Source organism: Neomonachus schauinslandi, chromosome 10 (assembly GCF_002201575.2).
Source record: "Neomonachus schauinslandi chromosome 10, ASM220157v2, whole genome shotgun sequence".
Classification (NCBI taxonomy): Eukaryota; Metazoa; Chordata; class Mammalia; order Carnivora; family Phocidae; genus Neomonachus; species Neomonachus schauinslandi.
Genome location: NC_058412.1, coordinates 111,230,357 through 111,252,181, shown reverse-complemented (window position 1 = coordinate 111,252,181; position 21,825 = coordinate 111,230,357). Strand labels below are relative to the sequence as shown.

At 54.6% G+C, this 21,825-nt stretch overlaps 2 protein-coding genes across 3 annotated transcripts in view; both read right to left on the bottom strand.

The window, feature by feature from the left end:
• The window catches only part of LOC110579430 (interferon regulatory factor 4-like), a 9,443-nt gene extending 2,597 nt beyond the window's left edge, over nucleotides 1-6,846 (bottom strand). Inside the window, 3 exon segments of the mRNA XM_044919035.1 lie at nucleotides 662-759; nucleotides 1,063-1,252; nucleotides 6,404-6,846. Coding sequence (XP_044774970.1) covers nucleotides 662-759; nucleotides 1,063-1,252; nucleotides 6,404-6,634 — 519 coding nt within the window. The 5' untranslated portion in view covers nucleotides 6,635-6,846.
• Nucleotides 6,847-9,133: 2,287 nt separating this feature from the next.
• DUSP15 (dual specificity phosphatase 15) lies at nucleotides 9,134-18,292 on the bottom strand. Of its 2 annotated transcripts, none has more exons than XM_021689068.2 (7): nucleotides 18,220-18,292; nucleotides 17,160-17,193; nucleotides 15,456-15,538; nucleotides 12,841-12,890; nucleotides 11,888-11,962; nucleotides 10,537-10,708; nucleotides 9,134-9,658 (listed from the first exon to the last, which is right to left on the bottom strand). In XM_021689068.2, exons 1-7 carry the CDS (start codon nucleotides 18,229-18,231, stop codon nucleotides 9,389-9,391), a joined length of 696 nt encoding a protein of 231 aa, XP_021544743.1. In that variant the 5' UTR covers nucleotides 18,232-18,292; the 3' UTR covers nucleotides 9,134-9,388. The 2 variants fall into 2 exon arrangements, with proteins under 2 accessions (XP_021544743.1, XP_021544744.1); XM_021689069.2 differs by lacking the exon at nucleotides 18,220-18,292 and adding an exon at nucleotides 17,943-18,152.
• Between the last annotated feature and the right edge of the window lie 3,533 nt (nucleotides 18,293-21,825).

The following is a 21,825-nucleotide window of genomic DNA, read 5'->3' as shown; positions in this document are numbered from 1 at the left end:
TGGGGACAGAGGAGATAGAGATGGGGACAGAGGTGACAGAGATGGGGGACAGGTGATAGAGATGGGGACAGAGGAGATAGAGATGGGGGACAGAGGTGACAGAGATGGGGACAGAGGTGACAGAGATGGGGGACAGAATATGGAATGCATGGTGAGGGAGGCGCTAGGGACAGTGGATTGGACCAGGCTGGTGGGGGGATGGGGACACAGCAATGAACCACAGATGGTGCGGGAAGGGTGGCGGTAGTGGGGGTGATACCAACAGAGTGATGGGGTGGAGATGTCGGGGTGGTGGCGACAGCAAGAGCGCTGGAGGGGATGAAGGTGAGGGAAATGCGGTGCCAGAGCTGCATCTGAGGGGGACGGAGCGATGGACCCGATGATGACGGGGGCAAGGGGTGAATCTGGGGGGAAGAGGGTGATGCAGACGGTGATGGAACTGAAGATGGTGGAGGTGAAGGGAACGGGGGACCCAGAGATGACGGAGGCAAAGGGAACAGGAGGTGGAGCTGGCGGGAGGGGGGGCGGGGGGGGGGGGACAGGGATGGAGCAGCAGCTGGGGGAGAGGATAGGCCCATGACGGAGCCAGAGAGCGCCGAGGGCAGTTCGGGGGAGAGGTGACGGAGCAGGCAAGGCTGCGGGGGCTTGAAGGACGCCTAACCTGGTCTGTCCCGCAGGCCAGCTCTGTCACTTCTCCAGGGGGCTCCTGCTGGCTCTGAAGAATGTTCTTCTTTTCAGGGGGAACACAAGCTCTGGCAACTGGATGGATGGAGCCAGAGACAGACTGTTGCCTCCTGGGCCTCAAGGGAGCCCCCGCAACAGAGGTGATCGCACATGAGGATCATGGCGTGATCTCAGGCAGGGCCCACCTCTCTCCCGGCCTCAGTTTCCTCCTTTTCTAATGGGAAGATAAACTGAATGTCTATGGGTCCTTCTGTGTTTACCAGCCCATGAGTTTAAGCTGAATGAGCCCACCATTTCTCAGTTTACAAGTGGGCAAGGTGAGGTCCTTACTGCCCAGAGAGCCGTCCTCCACCACTACCTCCAGGGGCAGGATGGTACCTGGGCCACGGGCGCCGTCGGCCACAATCCGGTAGACCTTGTAGGGGTTGGGGCTGTCCAGCTGGCTGCGCTCTCGCACCTCACAGAAGTCAGCACTCTTGTTGAGGGCACAGCGGAGCCGGGTCTTCCAGGTGGGGGGGTCCTCCTTGTCGATGCCCTCTAGGTGCTTGCCCTTGTGTATGGCCCAGGCCTGGGGATGAGCAGGGCTACTTGGGGAGGGACAGCCTGAGAGAGGGAGGGGGGCCTACCTTGCCTCCCACCCTTCTCTCTCTCCCTCCAGGCCTCTGCCCCTCCATCCCTTTCTCTGTTCCTCCCTCCCTCTATCCAGCACATATCCCTCGAGCTCCTACCGGGTGCCAGGCCCGAGCCAGGGGCTGGGGATCAAATGAGGAACAAGACAGACATGGTCCCTGCTCAAGTCTAACGAGAGAAAACAGTTGCGAACAGCCAACTGGAAATAACTATATTCCAAGTTGTGAATTGTGATCAATTTAAAAAAATAGGATGATGGGATATCAAACAATGGCAGTGATTTGCTATCCGGAGAACTATAAAATTAAATCCTGACCTATTGCCACATACAGAGTGGACTCCAGATGATTCAAAAACCAAAGGTGAGAGGTGAAACTGGAAGCTAATGGAAGATAATGTGGGGAAACTCTTCCAGGGGGAGAGAATGCCTTCCTGAACCCCCTCAAAGGCATGGACCAGAAGGCAAAACAAAGACAATGTCTGAAATCGGCATGGGGCTAATTTTAGAACATACAAGGAATTTGCAAACCAACAGGAAACAGAGAGCATCCCCTAAAGAAAAATTCTTATCAAAGGGCAAGAATGGGCGGTTTAGGGAGGAGGAAGCCAGAAGCCCATGAGCATATGAGGATGTACTTAAACTCATTAGCGTCAGAGAAATGCACATAAAAATGTGAGCGATTGGGGTGCCTGGGTGGCTCAGTCAGTTAGGCGTCTGACTCTTGATCTTAGCTCAGGCCTTGATCCCAGGGTCGTGAGTTCAAGCCCCATGTTGGGCTCCATGCTGGGCATGGAGCCTACTTACATTTAAAAAAAAAAAAAAAGTGAGCGATCACCTATAAGCCAACAAAATATTTAGTGAGTTGGATAATGCCAGGAGGTGGTGGGGATGTGGACACTGTTGGTGGGTGTGGGATGGTGCAGAGCTTTTGGATGGTAAACAGGCATACCTTGTCAAAATAAGTCTAAATATACCCTGTGAGCAGAAATTCTAATTCCGAAGGAATTCTCACAAAGGCTCGTGAGGGGAGCAGGACAAAGATGTTCACTATAGTTGCTCGTGGTGCTGGAGAGCAAACCTGTGTCCATCCCTGGGAAAGTGGAGAGGGGTGTGTGTGGGTCATGGATGCCCACTATAGAGTCCATGCAGCATCTAGCAGCATCCAGGGGCAACAAATTAGATGTACAGAGAACACCCCCAGCGGGACGCCTGGGTGGCTCAGTCGGTTGAGCGTCTGCCTTTGGCTCGAGTCATGATCCCAGGGTCCTGGGATTGAGCCCCGCATCGGGCTCCTTACTCAGCGGGGAGCCTGCTTCTCCCTCTGCCTGCCGCTCCTCCTGCTTGTGCTCTCTCTCTCTCTGACAAATAAATTTTAAAAAAAATCTTTAGATGTACAGAGAACAAGAATAAATCTTCAGAGCATGATCCGGAGGGGGAAAAAAAAAAAGGAAGACACAGAATGAGATCTACAGCCAACATGAAGTGTGTAAGGTAAGAGTACACACAAAACAGCAATGCCCACTCTGCAAGAAAACACACAGACCAAAGAGATTCGTTAAACACACTGGAGTGACTGCAGACGTAGAGGCATTCAATAAATAAATAAGAATATGAGGGGTTATTTTAGAGCGTTCTTCAGAAATGCCTCTAGGAGGATGTGGCATTTGAGCTGAAGCCTGAATGAAAAGGATGGAGTCCCAACAAAGAGCTGGGGGAAGGGTGGTCTACGTAGAAGGAATAGCAAGTGCAAAGGTCCTGAGGTGGGAAGAGATTGATAGATTCAAGCAAGGCCAGTGTAGCTGGAGCAGAGGAGTCATAGGGGAGGCAGGAGGAGATGTGCTGCTTGCAAGGATCCCATTCAGGACTGGGGGCATTTAACGGATGAATCCCATTCAGTCCTTGCCCTCAGAGATTCCAGGCCCGGTGGGGAAACATGGTCACCAGACAGAAAAGCCAGCTCCTGGGTTGGTGCCCCTTGGCAGCGGTGAGACCTTTAAGGCTTGATTGGGCTGCCTGCAAACTGTGCACATGATACCTAACCTGATGGGGTGGTGAGGGCAGTAAGATGAGTGGTCCACGTAGGGTGCTTAGCACAGTGCCTGGCACACGGTCAGTGCTTACTTACTGCACTTTTGTTCACTAGAGTAAGGCTATAACTGAAAGTTAACCTGGGCACAGGGCACAGGGTGCTCTCACCATGGTGAAAGAGGGACCTTTGCTGCATCTGCTGCTGTGCGGCCCAGGGCCTAGAGTGGGGCCTGGCGCAGCGGAGACGCTCTGTGAGTATTTGTGGGGCGAACTGAGCTGGGCCTCGAGGGTGAGTAAGAAGTTGCCAGGTGGAATGGCATTCCTGGCAGGCAGACGAGCTTGGGCAAAGGCCTGCGGGTGTGCAAGAGCATGGTGTATTTGGGGGGACAGCCAGCAGCCTGCTGTCGCTGGGGCTGGGGATGCACGTCTGAGGGTACGCGTCCAGTCGGTTCCCCACATTCGTGGGAGTCCTGTTCTCTAAAATCTACACCAACGCTGAACCAACAGGTGCAGCTCGAGGTTCCTGTGAGCCTCTGGTCACACCACTTTCATCAACTAATCAGCAGCTAGCCTTGTTTTATGTGTGTTTCTAAGTTGAAGAAATGCTTTAATATAAACTGTTGCTTCGTTGAACTCAGGGCCGACGGCACCGCGACTCTCGCCTGCGCGAAGCTTGTCTGACATGTATTTTTTCCGTAAGGCACATCACAGCCTCTCCGTGTGTGGGCACATCAGACAGCGCTTCAGCCTTCCACAGGCTGGGGGGGCCGTTTTAAATAGTCAAGTCACCCACAAAAAGCACAAACATACGAAAAATGTGGCACTAAATAGCCCTTGAAAGGGACACGTGTTTCCAGTAGAAAAGATGGAAGGAGAAGGCAGAGCGCCACCTTGTTCAGCCTCGGAGGGGGATGCACGTCTGGGGCCCTGACTGTTTCGCCATTCTGCACATGGCCCTGGGTGGAAAAAGTGCCTTGGGTATTGATTTTGGAATTGCAACTACGTTTTAGCGAATAAGCCACATTTGCAAATACGGAATCTGTGAATAATGAGGATCGACTGCATGTGGTGGGGAAAGGGGAAGAGGAATTAAGAAAGAGCCAGGTGGGAGCTGAATCATGAAGGTCCTCGCTGGCCAAGCTTCATCCCATGCCCTTTGGGGCACCAGGACGTGTGAAGCCGGGGAGTCACTCACGTGGGTCAGTGGTGGACTGAGGGGAGGGGAGGGCCAGCCCTCAGAATCTCCCTCCTCCGAACAGCACATGGTCCTAAGGGACAGGCCATGTAACTCCCCCTGTTCAACACTCACGGAGCGCCTTCTGTGGGCCAGGCCCTGCGCTCAGTGTCATGACCCTCGGGTAGCTGGAGGCAGTCTGCTGCAGGGGAAGTCATTCCAGTGGAGGAAGTGGAAGGAATCAGGGATGGCCTAGGAAAAGCACGGAGTTGGAGCTTAATCAACGCATTCAACCAGTGAATGCATTAGGGAAGGCTCCTGAGGAGATGTTTCAGCTGCGCATGATGGCAGCTGAAGGTGAAGAGGAGAGGGTATTCTGGGCAGGGGGAGCAGCAAGTGCAAAGGTCTAACAGTGAGAGAGATGTGAAGCATTTAGAAACTGAAAGAACTGTCAGGGCAGATCTAAAGCCAGCAAGAGAAGGGTGGGGAGAGATGAGGCCAGGGAGGAGCAGTTCATGCGCTGCTCTGACGTCTTGGTAAGGAGTTAGAACTTTATCACAAGAGCAATGGGGACCCAAAGAAGGATTCTGAGTAGAGAAGTGTCAAGGCAAGATTTACATTTAGGAAGATCTCCCTGGAGGACCCAGGGGAGAAATGAGGGGCAGGGGGAAGCTGGGAGCTCTGTGAGGTCACTGGGATTGTCCTGGTGAGAGACAGTGGGAATGGGTCCAAGCAGACGGACTGCAGAGAAGCTTCTGTAGGAAGACCCAGCAAGCCTTGGTGACAGAGTGCAATGAGACTGGAAGGCAGGAGAGGGGCCAGGGTTCAGGTGCCTGGCCCTGGGGTCTGGGTGACAATCGGTGCCATCTTCCATTTGGGGACACACACAAGTTTGTCGGGGCGAGCTGTTAAGTGGGGTACTGATGATGTGCCGAGTTTGAGAGTTCTGGGGGCCATGAGACCAGCAGGCTTGGAGCCTGGAGGGGAGGCTGGGAACTGTAGGGCTCATGCCCAGGCTGTGGAGGAGAGAGTAAGCTATGAGGAGGGGGGTCCTGGAGCAGTGCTGAGAGCACCCAAAGAGGAGGGGAGGAGGGGAGAGGCTGAGAAGGGAGGGGCAGCAAGGTAGGAGGAAAATGGAGCCGGAGTGCTGGTGGGGGCAGATTCTGGAAACCAAGTGAGAGTGTTTCAAGGAGGAAGGGCCCACCAGGCCCAGACACATCGAAGGGTCAAAGATGACAGGGATGGGATCTTTGGATTTGGCAACTAGTGATGTTAGCAGGAGGGACAGAAGCCAGACGAGGGGTCGGGGTGGGGGGTGAGGAACTGGGGGCTATGAGTGAGAGAGTTGATGACCAGGCCCTTCAGCCTGTGAAAGGAGAGAGGAGGCCAGAGACGTGGGAGCTGGAAGTGGCTGTGGTGTTTGGGGTGGTGGCGGTGGCCCGACAGGCAGTTGGTTGATTAATTGCCCAGGGGAGAGATTCTAGAATTTCAGTGTTGATGGGAAGGAGTTTGAAGTTAATGAGGACTGAGGCAAGGGAGGGCATCCCTGGAGGCAGTCCCTGAGAAGGGCTGGTATGGGGAAGCACAGGACTCATCCCCAAGCTGCTGGGATGGGCGCTTTGGAGGGGGGAAGGTTGTGGGAATCCCCATGGGTGGCATCCAATTTCCCTGTGGGGGGAGAGAGGGAGGAGAGGCCCCAGGAGAGGTGGAGATGGTGCACGGATTGCGCCTTTGGCTGATTGTTTCAGGAGGGCGTCGGAGGGTCTCCCGTAGATGCACAACATTCTCCGCAACCTAGAGACAGCTGAGGCTAAGGACAAGCGAGCGGCCCCTGGTCACACAGGCCGCGGGTCAGCCTGGGCGTCCCACCGCTCCAGCCCCCTTACCCTGAAGAGTGCCGCGTCCTGCTGCGCCTGATAGCCCTGCCGGGCCGCGTGCTTCCAGGGCATGCGGAAGAGGGTCTTGCCTGCGTCCTCCCAGCGCAACCCCGCATAGCGCCCGCTCTCGATCTGTGCCACCAGCCAGTCGCGGAGGCGCAGGGGACCCCCGGCCCCCGCCATCGGTCGCCTGCCGTCGGGGACCTTCCCTTCCTCCCTCCACCAGGGGTCGCCGGCCATCCGGGACGCCGGGAGGCAGCGGCCAGGTCTGGGGCGTGTGGCGGCTGGGAGCCCAGCGCGACAGGGAGTCGGGAAGCCACCTGGATGGCGTGCGGAGGCGGCGAAAGCGAAAGTTCTGGATGGGCGGGTTTCGCTTTCTTTTCTGTCCCCCTGATCCGGGAGGCCCTATCCTTTCGCCCTTCTCTGTGGTCGCCTGGCTTGGAGGGCGTCGTGCCGCCGCACGGAGGGGGCAGTTAGAGGCACGGTGGGACGCCAAGACCCACTGGAGGGTACGGGGAGGATAGCCAGCGATCTGTCTGTCCCCGTAGAGGGGCCCCGGCGGGCACCCAGAGGCGTCCCTTGCGCCACCCGTGCACCTGTTCTCTGTTCTTCCCAGCCTGTGGGGAACTCCCAGATCTTTTCTAGCACCTGGACTGCACAGGTTGTAAAGCCATAGTGCTTCTTGGACTAACTCCCATCAGAATTGGGAGGCAGAGACTAGTTTAAAATGTACACTCCTTGCCTCCATACCAGACCTGCAGAAAAAGACTTTCTGGGCAAGAAGCCAGTAATCTGCATTTAACGAGTTCTCCCGTGGGATTCTGATCCAGGTGGTCCGTGGGCCACACCTGGAGAAATACTTCCTTAAATACTGGGAGTCCTCATCTACTGATGGCTCACTATGGTGTTGGCCTGGCTAAAGCCTTTCCTGCAGGGTCTCTGTTCTCACCACAGCGTGTGAGATGAGTCTACCCATTTTATTATTAAGAAGAATAAGGCTCAGAGAGGTTAAAGCCCTGCAACAAGGTCATAGAGCTAGTACGTGGAGGCAGTCAGGACCTGAACCTCTGTCTCTCTGCCCCCAAAGCCCAGGAGCCTAAAAAGTGCCCCACACTATCTCCCAACAGCTTACACCTGGGGTTTAGGGACACCCCTCCCCCAGAAAGTATATACAATTTTTTTCATGTTTATGCATTTTTCTAGGGTTTGTATCTTTCATTTAATTGTCAAAGGGAGTTTGCAATTTGAAAGAGGTCAAGTAGCTCAGGCCACTCCAGCCTTTGTTGTGTACACAGGGAAACTAAAACTCCGAATGAGCACAGAGCTGGATGCCCGGTCAGCGTTGACCGGAGGCTGGGAGTACTGCCCTTCATGTGCACCTGTCAGGGGGGGCCTTCTTCATGCTCCCCACCCTCTGTTCTCCCATGCCAGCAGCCACTCAGTTCTGAGCCCTCTACAGTTAAAGTCACGATTCAGACTCACCTGTAGGCCTCCGGGGGGAGGGGGAGAGGGGGCGCAAAGCATCTCATAGGAATAAATCCAAGTGTAATAATTACATCTAAGTGGGAATCTTAAGTGTGTCAGACAATCTTTTCATTTTTCTGGGTGGCAAAGTCATAGTGATTAGGAGGATAGGGTTCCCTCAACTTTCCAGCCAGACTGCCTGGATTCAAATCCCAGCCCCACCACTTGCCAGCTGGTGACCTTGGACATCAAACTCAGTTTCCTGAGGAGGCTGGGCAACAGGTGAGGATTATTTCATCCATCCTCCCACCCCCAATACTGGAATCTGGGCTTCCCCCACAGCCCTGAACACAGTGCTTGGTACATAACAGGGACCCCATACAGATGGCTATTAGATTGGAGTTTTTTCAGACCCCTCTCAATTCCAAGTTACTTTTAGTTCAGAAAACTCAGCTCGGATGACCTCTGTTCACCCTTGGGACAGTTTGCTGCTTGCTTGGGCTGCCCCCTGGCCTTTAAGCTCTAGGTGGGAAGGGTCTTGAGTGGAAGAAGATATTTGCAAATGATATATCCAATAAGGAGTTAATATGCAAAATATATAAAGAACTTATACAAGTCACCACCAAAAGGCACCAAGGAACTACTTCTTAACAGCCACCATGGGACACAGACTGCCTAGGTTTAAATCCAGCCTCCCCGACTCTAGCTGTCCTCAGGCAAGCTGCCTACCCTTTCTGAGCCTCAGTTTCCTTGTGGGGATTAAGTGAACCCATGCATATAAAAAGTCAGGCATGAAGGAGGCACTATTTGGACAGCTTACTAGCTAGTATTTGTGAATAGGGAAGAGGAGGGAGCTGGTGAGAAGGACTCAGAGGGGGAAGGGGGTTCAGAGAGAAGGAGGGATTCAGGGGCCTTTTCAGGAGACCAGGGCTTCAGGGAGAGATATGCTGGCATATTGGGGGGGGGGTGGCCCGGGGGAATGAATGGGGTCCTGGAATTCAGCTCTGCCCAGAGCAGTTTTTGGGAGGTGGCAGGCTCCTCCAGACCCTAGGGGATGCAGACCCCCTCCCAGCCCTGTTTCCTGCAGGCTCCAGCCCCAGGCAGAGTCCTGCATCCCTGCCCCTTGCTGAATGACTAGGAGGAGCTCAGACAGACAGCTTCTGTGTCTCTTTAATATCCTCCAGGCCCATCCACCCGCTTCCCCCACCCACCCACTCCCACTCCCGCTGCCTTTAAGGGTGGAGGCCCGGGTGCCCCCTCCCCCCAGCCCAAGGACTAAGGCACCAAGTGGCTGCAGCAGGCCCAGCCCAGACACAGAGACGCACGGATGGAGGACGGACAGACTGCAGACGCAGACAAGCAGGGCGGGCAGCAGGGGCAGGGGCAGGGGCAGGGCTCAGGCCGCCGCGGGGCTCCCGCAGGCTCCGGGCGCGTCCTGGAGGCCGTGGGAGGCCCAGGCAGCCCCGAGGGTGGGGGTGGGGGTGGGGGACCGGTCGGAAGGAAGAGGGGCGCCAGGGCGGGCCGGGATCCTCACTTGCCGCCTTTGCGGGACAGACACCGCGGGAGGCAAGAGAAAGTCTGCTTGACGCGCGCCAGCAGGGGCAGCGGCCGGTGGGCCTCGCGGGGCGGCCGCGGCACCAGGCGCTGCAGGGCTCCCTCGGAGGCCGCCGAGCGCGGCGCGGGGGGCGCGGGGGGCGCGGGGCCCGGCCGGCAGCGCTTGCAGAGCGGCAGCAGCGCGCGCACCTCCTCCTCGTCGCGGAAAGGGCTCTCTCCGAAGCGCTCCTCCAGCTGCCGGCGGAGCTGGGGGGGCGGGGGGGAGAGCCGGGGGTCGGTCGGTGCCAGGCTGCTGGCCCGTCCCCTCCGCAGCGCTCGTCGCTCCGGCCCGCCCGCGAGCTCCCCACCCCTCGCTAGGCCCCTCCCCTTCCCGAGCCTCCCCTCAGCCTCCCTGCTGAGTTTCCATCGCCCTCATGGAGCCCCTTCCTCCTCCTCCGAGTCCCTTCCCTCTCCTGAACTCCCTTCCCCTTTGCCACGCCATCTTCCAGACTTGCGAAAGCGACGCCCGCCCGCCCGCCCGCGCCCGGGCCCGGGGTGGGATGGGGAGCCCACCCGAATCCTCCTCCCTGAGCAACAACCCCCTCCGCACTGGCGGCCTCTTTGCCTGCCTCTCTCGTCCAGCAGCCTCGCAGATAAGCCTCTGAGTACCAGCCTGGCACCTGAGGAGAGCCTTCCTGCACCTGCTGCCTCTCTCTCATCCCTTATTCCCAGGTTCCTGACCTCTCCATGTGCCATCCGCCCAGTGGGCATAAGAGAAGGAGATGCTTTGGCCTCTCAGGGACCCAGGGGTGGAGTAGGGAATGGACATCTCTCCCCAGAGGGGTCAAACATTCAGATGCCTTCAGGTGCCAGGCGGGTAGAGCAGGCGGTGCTGGGACCTGGTCACACTGAAGGGTCCATAGTCTGGCCCAAAGGCATCCAAATACTAAACTAAAAAGGAAAAGATAACATCTGGCTGACCGAACAAAATACACCTAGAGGCTAGATTAGCTCAAGGGTCACGAGTTCGAAACCCCCAGAAAAATCTCCTGTCAGGTCTGACTTCTTTCCCGCCAGTGCTCAACTCAAGCGGGAAGATGAGTCCCCCAGCCCGGGCCAGCTCCTGCCTCCGCCACGGCCCCTACCTTCCGGGCACTGCCCCAGCCAAACTCTTCAAGCTGCTGCCTAAAGCCTGGGTTGGGGTTGGCGATAGGCCGGGTGGCCTTGATGGCTTCAAGCACGTCCCGCCAGCCTAGCCCCGTCACAGTCATCACATAAGCCGTCACGATGGTGGTGCTGCGGGAGATGCCTGCAAAGCTGGGGGCCCGCCACGCCCGCCAGGCTTCAGGTAAGGCCCAATCGCCGCCATGCCCTGCCCCCAGACACCCCCGCCCCACCTCAGCCCTCCCGCCCTCGCCTCTCAGCTCCAGTCACAAAGAGCCTGCCCGGACCTGTTTTCCCACTTCCTTTGCCCATGCTGTTCCTTCTGCCTGGAGTATGCCCCGGGGAACTCAGGCCTCTGACGTGGGAACATCACTTCATTCATTCATTCAACAAACATTTCCTGACCATCGGTTATTTTTCAGGTACTGGCGATATATGGTGGGGAAGAAAACAGACATGGTCTATCCTGGGGCTTCCAAGATGGCTGGGTGAGACGGCCACTAACCAGGGAAACAATTTCAGGTGGTGCTAACTGCTCTGAAGAGGAGTCCAGGGGTAAGAGATCATATAGGAAAAGGTATTAATCTAGTGGAGGGGTTGGGGAGGGAATAGGGTAGGCGTTTCCAAGGAAATGACATCAAGCTGCGTCCTGAGAGATGGGAAAGGGTCAGTCAAGAATGTTCTGGGCAGTGTTCGAAGTCCATGACGTGGGAGCTGGTGGATTTGAAGGGTGGGGAGTTGGCCAGTGCAGCTGGAGTGGGGGAAGGAGGGGCAGAGGGCGACAGACAGGCTGGAGGAGCTGTTCTTAGGACTAGGGCTCTGGCAGAGCCGTCCTGAGCCCAGCATAGGGTCGGTGCTCAGTGGGAAGTTATGGGATGAATGACATCAACTGGTGTGTGGGGGGGGGGGGGGGGGGGGTGGCTGTGAGTCCTGTCTCCCAGCCTGGGGTTCCCCACTGCTCTGCCCTATTTCCTCAAAAGCCTGGAGGGGAGGAGAGGGAGCCAGAACAGTTGGAGGGTGCTGGGCTACGTGCGTGACCTCCCCTATCCCCTCCTGATAGCCCAGCAGGCAACAGTCTTTTCTCCATTTTACAGATGAGGAAATGGGAGTCTCAGGGAGAAACAGCACTTTGGCCTTGGCCACACAGCTGGTAAGGGACAGAGCCCTGACTGGAGCCCCCGATCAGCCGCCCTCAGGTGAATGGCCGACTGTCATGCATGGCAACGGGCTGGAGAAGGTCCATCCCAGGTTCCTCATGCCCCATAGGGTGAGTGCGTGCGTGTAATGGAGGACAGCCCCTTACCTGCTCCCCTCATTCCTCTCTCAACTCACCAGTGCACAAGGCAGTTCCCCCCATTGAGGCGGCAACAGTGGATGAAGTTGATACATTCTTTGAAGTGCTTTTTGCTAGAGAAGAAAGCAATAGGGTCGGGAACATTGGGGGGCAGGTGTCCTAGGAGTTGTCCCCCTCTGCACTGATGGGCTGTCAAGAGCCCTGGGTCCTCAGGGCAGCCAGCCCAAGCGGCGAACAGGGTCTGGACTACAGTACAAGGGGAGCGCGGTGTGAAGCAACAAGAGTGGCATTTCAGGCAGTGAAAGGGGCTGACGACGAGAAATCCCACCACAGAGGCAGGAGCACCTCCCCAGTGGGGTCTGTGGATCCTATTTTCATGGAGGGTTTATCTTGGTCTTTCAAGGACATGGGTGGGAGGAGACAGAGGAGTCCCACTCCTCTGGGGTGTGCAATCGGAGCGCCTGATTGCAGGGACAATGCTGGTCAGCCATGGGTTGGGAGGAGCGTCTTTGTGGGTCACTCCCAGGCTGGGAGGCACTGCTGCTCATAACACAAAATGAATCGTGTTTTCTGAGTCCCCGTTACATGCCAGGCCCTGTCCCGGATCCTCAACCTGTGCCATCTGATCTCAGAGAGGGAAAGTGATTTCTGCAAGGTCACACAGCAAGTAAATGGCAAAGCCTGGATGGAGCCCGGATGTCTTAACTCCAGGGCCAGGAACTGGCTGAGCCTAACCGCTTCGAGTCTGGGTACTCTCTCCATTTCACAGCTGAAGATACTGAGCTCTGGGAGGTTAAAGGTCGCGGCCAGGGGCATTGGCAAGGGCGTAGCTGACACAGAGTCAAACAGAGGTCTGAGGGAGCACTTGTGCTAGGCTCCCCAGGACAGCTTTCTGGCGTGAGTCCTCTCTTTCCTCCCCCAGACCACCTCTCCCCCTCCCTACCACCACCACCACAGAAGACACCCCTGTTGGTGCCTCCAGAGAACTTACATGAGTACCTCGGGGGTGTCCGCCACAGGGATGCGAAGGTAGGTTATGTCCTGCAAGTACAAAATACACATGGGCAGTGGGGGGCCCTTGGCTGCACCCCTGACCTTGGCCAGGGCTGCCGAGCACCTCATGACCCCAGGCCAGTTCCTGCCCCTTTCTGAGCCACTGTTAACCCTCTCTATCCAAAGAGGGTAGCTATCACCTCTGAGCGCCTCCCAGCTCTATCTGTCTGTCGTTCCAGAACCTTCTGAGAAGATGGCATCCTAACTTCATAGGTGACTTGGGCATGAGGACTTGATAAAAAGTATTCAGGAACCTTTTATTTAATAGGTGGGAAAGGGCCAGTAACAGTGACTCTCCTCCAAATGAGGATTACAAAATTACACCAAAAAAAGGGCAAAACAGGGGCACCTGGCTGGCTCAGTTGGTAGAGCATGAGCCTCTTGATCTCCGGGTTGTGAGTTCGAGCCCCACGTTGGATGTAGAGAGATTACTTAATTTAAAAAAGCATTTTTTTGTTTTGTTTTAAGATTTTATTTATGTATTTTTTCATAGAGAGAGAGAGCACAAGCAGGGGGAGCGGCAGGCAGAGGGAGAGGAAGAAGCAGGCTCCCCACTGAGCAAGGAGCCCAATGCGGGGCTCAGTCCCAGGACCCTGGGATCATAACCTGAGCCGAAGGCAGACGCTTAACCGATTGAGCCACCCAGGCATCCCCCAAAAAAGGTTTTTTAAAGGTCTTATTAAAAACAGATTTTATTATCTTGAAAAGAAACAAAAACCATGAAAATAAGTTTATAGCTCATTAACTGTGGTTATAAAACTACGTGCTATTATTAAAATAATCAAGGGATGAATTGTCTCCCACAAACTGGCTATGACATCCTTTACTTTATGCTTAACCTTCACCCAAGATCATAAAGATGATTTGTGCTCCTGTTCCAAGAATCACTTTTCTCAAGGACCTCTTTTAATCCTTTGATACTCAAATGATTGTTTTCCAGTGCCAGGCCCACCACCATTCCTGACTAAGGGGCCCCGGGCCAGGTCCTCACTTGTTAATGGCTATGTGTGAGATTCCAGCCCTTTTCTGACTCACTTTTCCCAAGGTCACACCATCCTGCATCTTTTGCAAGGTTTGCAATTTCACTTTGCGACACATTTGGCCTTGGGATTGCTTGGCATTATCAAACCCTGACTGGTAAATTCACTGATAGATGGGGAGGCAGGGCTGCCTGTAGGAAGAAGGGAAGGCTGTTGGGAGTGGGGACTCGTTTGGCAAGCAGTCATTTCATTAGTGAATCTATTCATGACTTGACAACCTTCCCTGTGCAATCTAGTGACTGCATACTCTAAACACTCCAAAATAAGCCTGTCCTATAAAGAAAATCAGACTCCACTGACCTGGAAATCTCTTGTTTGAATGACACTGAGAATCACAGATTATTGGAGGTTGCTTTTAGAGACCATCAACGCTGACACATGGGGACACTAAGGCCCAGAGAGGGGAAGGAACCTATCTGAGGTCACACAGCAAATCTGGGATAGAATCTGGTTTGGATTTCAGATCTCCAGAGCCCTTTTCCACCCACAGTTAATTCCCCTTTAGTGGGGGACACACACTCTAATAGATAAGGAGGAAGGGGCTCTATTTATGGGATAAGAATATGATTAACTTTGCTATATCAGCTGTAATTTGTTGGCTGTTATGTGGCTCTCAACAACTCAGTGAGGTAGGTGCTGTTATAAAATCACCAATCCAGGGTGGTGCGGTCGGTTGAGTGTCTGACTCGTGGTTTCTGCTCATGTCGAGGGTCTCAGGGTTGTGAGACTGAGCCCCACATCGGGCTCCGCACTCAACGCAGAATCTACTTGAGATTCTCTCTCCCTCTACCCTCCTGCTCGTGCTCTCTCTCTCTCTCAAATAAATAAATAAATCTTTATAAAATTCCTATTTTACAGATCAGGCAACTGAGGCTTAGAATGGTGAAGTCCTGTGCCCGAGATTACAAAAGTGGTCTGGATTTACTACTTTCCTTTTCTGGGTTAGAACACCCTTACCCTCTCTGTTCCAGGACTCCATAAAACCAGCACCAATCCTTTCGGTGGGCGCCATGCTTTACTGTGTGCAAAGCATCTTCACCATCCTGCAGCCCCGTTGCATCCTCACAACAGCCCCTCTGGGGGCAGACAGGACTGAGGGATCAGAGGCCCAGACAGGTGAAGTCACAGCCCAAGATTACACAGTAAGACACAGAACCCAGAATCATCCATTTGTAGTCATCTATTTAGTTAGGCAAAGGGAAGCCCATGTGGGGCCTTTTTAAGGTTCAGGGCGAGGCCTCTGGGGTCAGAGCGTCAACTCCTAGCTCCTTAGCCTCCTGGATGTGTGACCTTAGGCAAGTTACTTTACCTCTCTGGACCTCAGTTAACAAATAGGGATCAAATGGGGATGCTGATGTAAAACAAGTCAGTTTTTAACAGAATGACCTAGTATGGGTCAGAGAGGCAATACAGGGCCTGGCATATGGTAAGTACTTGATAAATGGGTGCTGTGGGGGCACTGAAGCTCCCCCTCTGCACCTGTATACAGCCAAAGGACAGGGGTAAAGAGTACCTGCAGCAGAGGCTGGGGTGACTCGTGGATAGAGATGATGTGTGTGATCTTGTTCCGGCCCAGCTGGTCCGGATCTTTGGCATCTGAAAGAAACAAAATGCCTGAGCCCATCTGGTCGGTGCGACTTACGTGTCCCTGACGGCCAAGAGAGGTGGGAGCTCGCTGCCCAGCTCCCCTCCCCACCCCTCCCTCTCCACTTTGGCCCACCCTCTGCCAGCTTCCTGCTCCTTGGCCACCTCCTGCTCCTGGCCTGACAGGTCCCACCACACCTCTAGGCTTCAGTCTTGGCGCTGGGGCACCCACAAGTAACAGCCCAGCCTCTTCCCGGCCTTGCCCCTGCAGTTCCTTCCACGGCAAACACCCTTTCCTGGCATATCCTTGATCTAGCAACTCTACTTCCGGGAATCCTGTCTACAGAAGGGTTTGCTCACTCAGAAAGCTGTGTGTAGAAGATGATGTTCTTTGCAGTACTGCTCGTAACAGTAAACACACCAGAAATTGTTAAAAAGTGGGAGCAATCTACACGTCCACCCTGAGAGAACTGGATAAATAATGGTATATCCATACTTGAATACTGTGCAGCCATTGGATAGAAAAGACCTCTCTGTGCTGATGTGCAAGCATGTCCACAGTATATTATCAAATAGGAAACAGGTGACTGGACAGCATGCAGAATAGACTTCCATTTTTGTTTTAAATGTTACATCTGCATCTACAAAGATATATGAAAACTGACACAGGGATAAACCTCACACTTCTATCGGTGGCTGTCTCCAGGGACTGGAATCCAGTGTATGTGGATCTTTTAGAATCAGAATAAATAACACATATTCCCTCTCTCTCCATAGGTCTACTTCATTCAACACGTTTCCTGTGTGCTTACTATGTGCAGCCTTGGCTGGGCATGGAGGTGTAGGGGCAACTTCATACCCCTTGCCCTCATGGGGTTGCAGACTTCAAGAGGATCCAGAGCTTCCTTGGCTCAATACTCAAAAATCAAGTAGCATGAACAGCTGGGGTGGCTCCCAGGGAGGAGGAGATCAGATTTATGGGAGTGGAGCACCTATGCCAGGGCGGGGGGGGGGGGGGGGGGGGGGGGGGGGAAGGAGGCAGGCGTGGATGGAGAAAGCCCTGTCCTGGTGCAGATGCCCCTTCCTCTCTGAAGATTTCTCTGACTCCACATGGAAAAGTGTGGAGTCTCAGGATCAGCCGGTCTCAGCACAGGCCAGGCACAGGTAGAGGGCCGTGGCCTTGGGACAGAGTGGGTGGTGCTCACTAACAAGTTTCTGGGGTAGAGTCCAGTCTCCAGAGATCTCCCCTCTGTGTAGAAGGTTGTAGGGGGAAGGTTCCCAGCTTCCCAGCTAGAAGCAGCACCCTCGAACAGACCTCAACCCAGAACCTCAGGGCTGTAAGAGCCCTTAGAGGTGAGTGGGCCTCGTGCTGAGGGAGAGCCTGGGGCTCAGAGCAGGTGCAGACTTGCCTGGCATCTGGCAGGTGTTGCAAGCCCTTTGCACTGGGGACACTCCCCACCCACATATCCCTTAGTCCTCATGAGCTCCTTCTCCCTCCCAGCCTGGCCTTGCTTCCCTGCCCCCAGCCCCATTCCTGAGCGCTTCCAAGGTGCGTGGGCCAGAGCATGAATGGTGGACACAGGCCTGGGACAGGCAGAGTGCCATGGCCTTGGACAGAGTGGGCAGTGCTCACCAATGAAGTTTCCGAGGTAGAGTCCAGGAAGTACCTACAGGAGAGACAGGCTAGGGTCAGTGGGGTAGGGGTGCACGCCTTCCCACTGGCTAGCTGGGGGCCCACAACCCATCTCCATCCCATGACAGGTGTCTGGACCCCAGGACTCAGGGAGCAATCTCCTCCCCCTCCTGGGCCTGGACTCTGTGAGAGGGGCTGGGGAGGGCAGGAGGGAGGGCACCAGGGGAGGCCAGCTTGGGTAGGGGTGAGAGCTTGAAAGGGGGAGGAGAGGAGGAACATAGGGGAGGGGGGCAAGTGGAGACGTGAATTTGCCAGGTGGGTGGTGGGGAATTCTGAGGAGGGAGGTGGGAAGGCAGGGACAGGGGGAGGGTCATGCAGAGGCAGAGGGGTAAGGATGGAGAAACAGCACCAGAGAGAGAGTCCAAGGAGTCAGAGAAGGAAGACAGAGACACCTGGAGACAGGGAAAGGGACTCAGAGAGATAAGAGTGTGGGAGTGACAGAGAGCCACAGAAAGACCGAACAAGAAATACAGAGTCACAGAAACAGGCAGAGACAGCGACACACGGAGACGGAAGCCAGAGACACACAGAGAGACAGAGACGAGAGCAGAGAGACACAGGGATGCAGGGTCAGAGAGTCACCGGGAGACAGAGATCTAGACACACGGAGCCTCAGGGTGAGGGCCAGAAGGTCAGAGGCGGGCACAGCGACGCAGGCGGAGCCGGCACCGCGGCGGGGCTGGGGGCGGCCAGGTGCGGGCTGCGCGATCCCCGCCCCCCTACCTTGGTCATGCCATTCCCCATGATCCCGGGGGCGGGGGTCCGGGCGCACCCCCAGCTCGCCGCCCGGAGAGCGCTCGGGTCGCAGCTGCCCTGCTGGCCCAGGCCCGGCGCCTGCAGCCTGGCGGGGAACAGGGGCCCCTGCCCGGCCGCCGCCGCCGCCGCCGCCACCACCGCCCGCCGACCCCCGGCCAGGGAGGGAAATGGTGGTGGAGCCGCCGCCGCCGCCGCCGCCGCCGCCGCCGCCGCCGCCGCCACCACCGCCGCAGGCTCCTCCTACCCCCTCGGTCATGTGGGGCCCCCCCCACGTTGGGTCGCGGCGGGGGGCTGGACAAAGCCCCAGTGTGCCGGGCCCGGGGCCCGCGGGACAACGGCAGCTTGTTGGGCCGCGTGGGGCCGCCACCTCCGGAGGTGGGGGCGGGGCGCTCCCCCACCTGGCACCGTCAGGCGCGGGCGGGGTGGGCGCGGGGGCGGGAAGAGTCCCCGGCCGGCCCCGCAGCCACTCAGATCCCAGCTCCGGCGCTGCCCCGGACCTCCCTGTGGGCCCTGGCGCTCCCTCGGTCTGGCCGCGGTTTCCTAGCAGAAACGTGACGGGGGCTGGACTTGGATCGCTGTGGGTCCCCCTATATTCAGATACTGTGTGGGTAATTCCTTCCTTCTGTACATCCTCACTGCTACCCCGCCCGCATGCAGGCATCCTACCAGCCAGCCGTCCTCCTCCCCCCACTCATACGGCCATCCGCCCTCCCATCCTCCAGTCCACCCATTCATCCCTCCCTCGATCCATCCATTCATCCATCCATCCATCCATCCATCCTCCCTCCCTCCCTCCCTCCCATCCCTTCATCCCATCCACATTGGCCTCTATGCGAATGATGTCATCTGGGTCAGCTCTGCTGAGACCAGGCATAACTGCCCTCAGGGACCTCAAGAGATCAGAGGTAAAATGTGAGGAGAGGGAGGCAAGGGGGGAGGTTCCAGACGCCTGGGTCCCTTGGAATAAAGGAGACTACAGTAGGATGTAGTTAGAGGCCAGAGTACTGGACCTGAAAAGGTTCCAAGCCCTATTCAGCTCTGACCTGCTGGGTGACCCTGGACAGCTCCCCTCGGCTCCCAGCTGCCCTGTCTGTGTGTCTCAGTGTGTGGAGGTGAGCCCTTTCTGGCTGCTAGGACCAAACCTGAAGAATGTAAAATACTTGAGACCGGGCACCTCCTATGGGTCTGAAATAGAAGCAGCCGAGCCAGCTTGGGTCCTCCAGGCACCCTCCGCCCCGCATCCATAGTAGTAGGTGATTATGGGGGAAATGTTAGTACAGAGCAGGACCGAGAGTTGACAGAACCTGTTTGAAATGCAGTGACTGGAGAGAGATAAAACTGTCTTTGGCATTTCTTTCTTCCTCAAATTCACAGTGTACATGGGGCTGCCTGTCTCATCTCTCCCTGTGCACAGGATTCTCATAAAAACTACAACAAATGCTTACAGAGCACCTACTATATGGTAGGTACTAGGGACCCAGAGGTGGCTAAGGCAGAGATGGTTCCTACCTTCAACAGCTAACAGTGTAGACCAGCACTGCCCCATAGAAATATAATGTGGGCCACACGTGTAATCTTAAATTTTCTAGTGGCCACATTAAAAATGTAGAAAGAAACACGTTGTTAATAATGTTTTTATTTAATCCAGTATATCCAAAATATTATCATTTCAACATGCAATCAATATTTAACAATTATTGAGACATTTTACATCCTTTTTATTGTATTAAGTCTTTACAATCCAGTGTGTACTTTACACTTTGAGCACATCTCAGTTCAGGCTAGCCACACATCACATGCTTAATGGCCGTATGTGGTTGGTAGCTACCTATCGGACATCTCAGGTCTAGGAGGGAAGGCAAACAAAATAAGCAAACAGAGTATTACAAATGCTCACAATTTTCAGTGAGGGAAAGAAAAGGAGGCAGGATGAACTTTCCTTAAATAGGCAACATCTGAGCTGAGACTTGATGTATAAGAAATCCAGCTATTTAAAGAGTAGAGAGATTTCCAGCAGAAGGAACAAGACAAGCAAAAGCCCTGTGGTGGAAAGAGTTTGGCCTTCATGAGGAGCCAGTGGGACTGGAGAGGAGGGGGGCCAAGGAGTTTGAGGCTAAAGAGGGAGTGGGGAGCCAAGCGTATAGGACCGTGTACGGCCATAACTGTGAGTTTAGGTTTTTCTCCTCTGTATGATGGAAATCTGGTGGGAAAATTTAACAAGGGAGGCCGGCCCTGTCATCCGGTTTACATTTTAAGTTGATCACTTTGGCCCCTATCCAGAGTGAATATATTAGAGAGGCAAAGCAGGGAGGCCAGGGAGGTGGTGGTGTCCTGGGACATGGCAGGAGCAGAGAAACTGGAAAGAAGGGGACAGACTTAATATTTTGGCAGCACAGCTGATGGGACTAGGAAATAGATTGAACGTGGGCGAAAGGGAGGAATTCTAGGGCCATTCCCCATTTTCCTGCCTTGAAAACCACTGTTTGTGCTACAGAAGTGAAAGCAGGATTTCATCTATTCAACAAATGTTTATTGGGCATCAAGTTATGCATGAAAAATGACGCCAAAGATGTGCTGTGTGACTTGAGTTTCCCGGAATGCCCACCCCACAGATGGCATAAAGAAATGCTGGTGGTAGGGTCTGAAGACTAGTTCCTAGTCCTGGCCCTGGCCTTAGCAGCTCTGTGGCCCTGGGCAGGCGACCAAATGCCCCCGGATCGGTTTCCTCATCCATAAAGGGGCAGTAATTAACAGTGCTTTGGACTCGTACTGGGTTGTTGGGGGAATAATCAAAGTGCATGTACGAAGGAACTCCATCACGTTAAAAGCTCTGTACAAACACCAGCTGTAGTTATTAGGCTTAACACATTTAATGTCTATGAGCTGTTCTGCCTTCGAAAGTGTTAGCTGTCACAAAGCTCAATTTGCCTTAAATAAGTCAGGGAGAGATTGTTTTACAAAACCAGGAATATGAAGATGCTAAAATGCAGGTCTCACTTTGTCACTTCCTTGCTTAAAACCCTTCAGTGTGGTTCACTGTGGTAGGCAACATAACGGTCTCCCCGAAGATGTATGTGCTCTAATTCATAGAAAATGTTAATATGTTATATGGGAAGGGGGATTTAAGGCTGTGGATGGAACTAAAGTTGCTAATCAGCTGACCACGAGATGGAAAGATTGTCCTGGATTATTCGGGTGGGCCCAAGGTCATTTCCCGGGTCCTTATAAGTGAGAGAGGGAGGCAGGAGTATAGAGTTGGGGGGGCGGATCTGATGGTAGAAACAGAGGTCGGGAGTGTTATGATTGCTGGCTTTGAAGATGGAAGGGGGTCATGAGTCAAGGAATGCAGGTGGAAAAGCAAGGAAACAGATTCTCTCCTAAAGCCTCCTAGGAGCCCAGCCCTGCTAACACCTTAATCTTAGCCTAGTGAAACCCACTTCAGACTTCTGGCCTCAAAAACTATAAGCTCGTACATTTGTGTTCTTTTAGGTCACTCAGTTTGTGGTAATTACAGCTGCAATAGGAACCTAATACACTCACCAATGCCCTTAGGAAAAAGTTCAATCTGTTTAGCATCACACGCAAGGCCTCGTGGGATCTGGCTTCTGCCTCTGTGACTTTGAGCAAATTTCTTAACTTTCGTTATTTCGTGAGTCTCAGTTTCATCATCTGTAAAATGGGGAGGAAAATCTGCTATAGGTCTGTAATGAGATTAAATGAGAGGATATATTTCAAGTACCTAGTAGAGAGACCAGCAGCATAATCCATCATCATTATTATCATTGTCATTATTATTATCATGGAGCAATTGACAGGGAGTTAGGAGGCCCTGGTTCTGCTCTCCTCACTA

Excerpts from the sequence above, each read along its gene's own strand:
- DUSP15 (XM_021689069.2), bottom strand. The coding sequence starts at position 17,963 with ATGGGGAATGGCATGACCAAG. Across the intron at positions 12,891-15,455 it reads CACCCCAGCCTCTGCTGCAG|GACATAACCTACCTTCGCAT; the intron begins GTACTCTTTACC and ends TTGTACTTGCAG. Across the intron at positions 10,709-11,887 it reads GGGAACTGCCTTGTGCACTG|CTTTGCAGGCATCTCCCGCA; the intron begins GTGAGTTGAGAG and ends GCGGGCCCCCAG.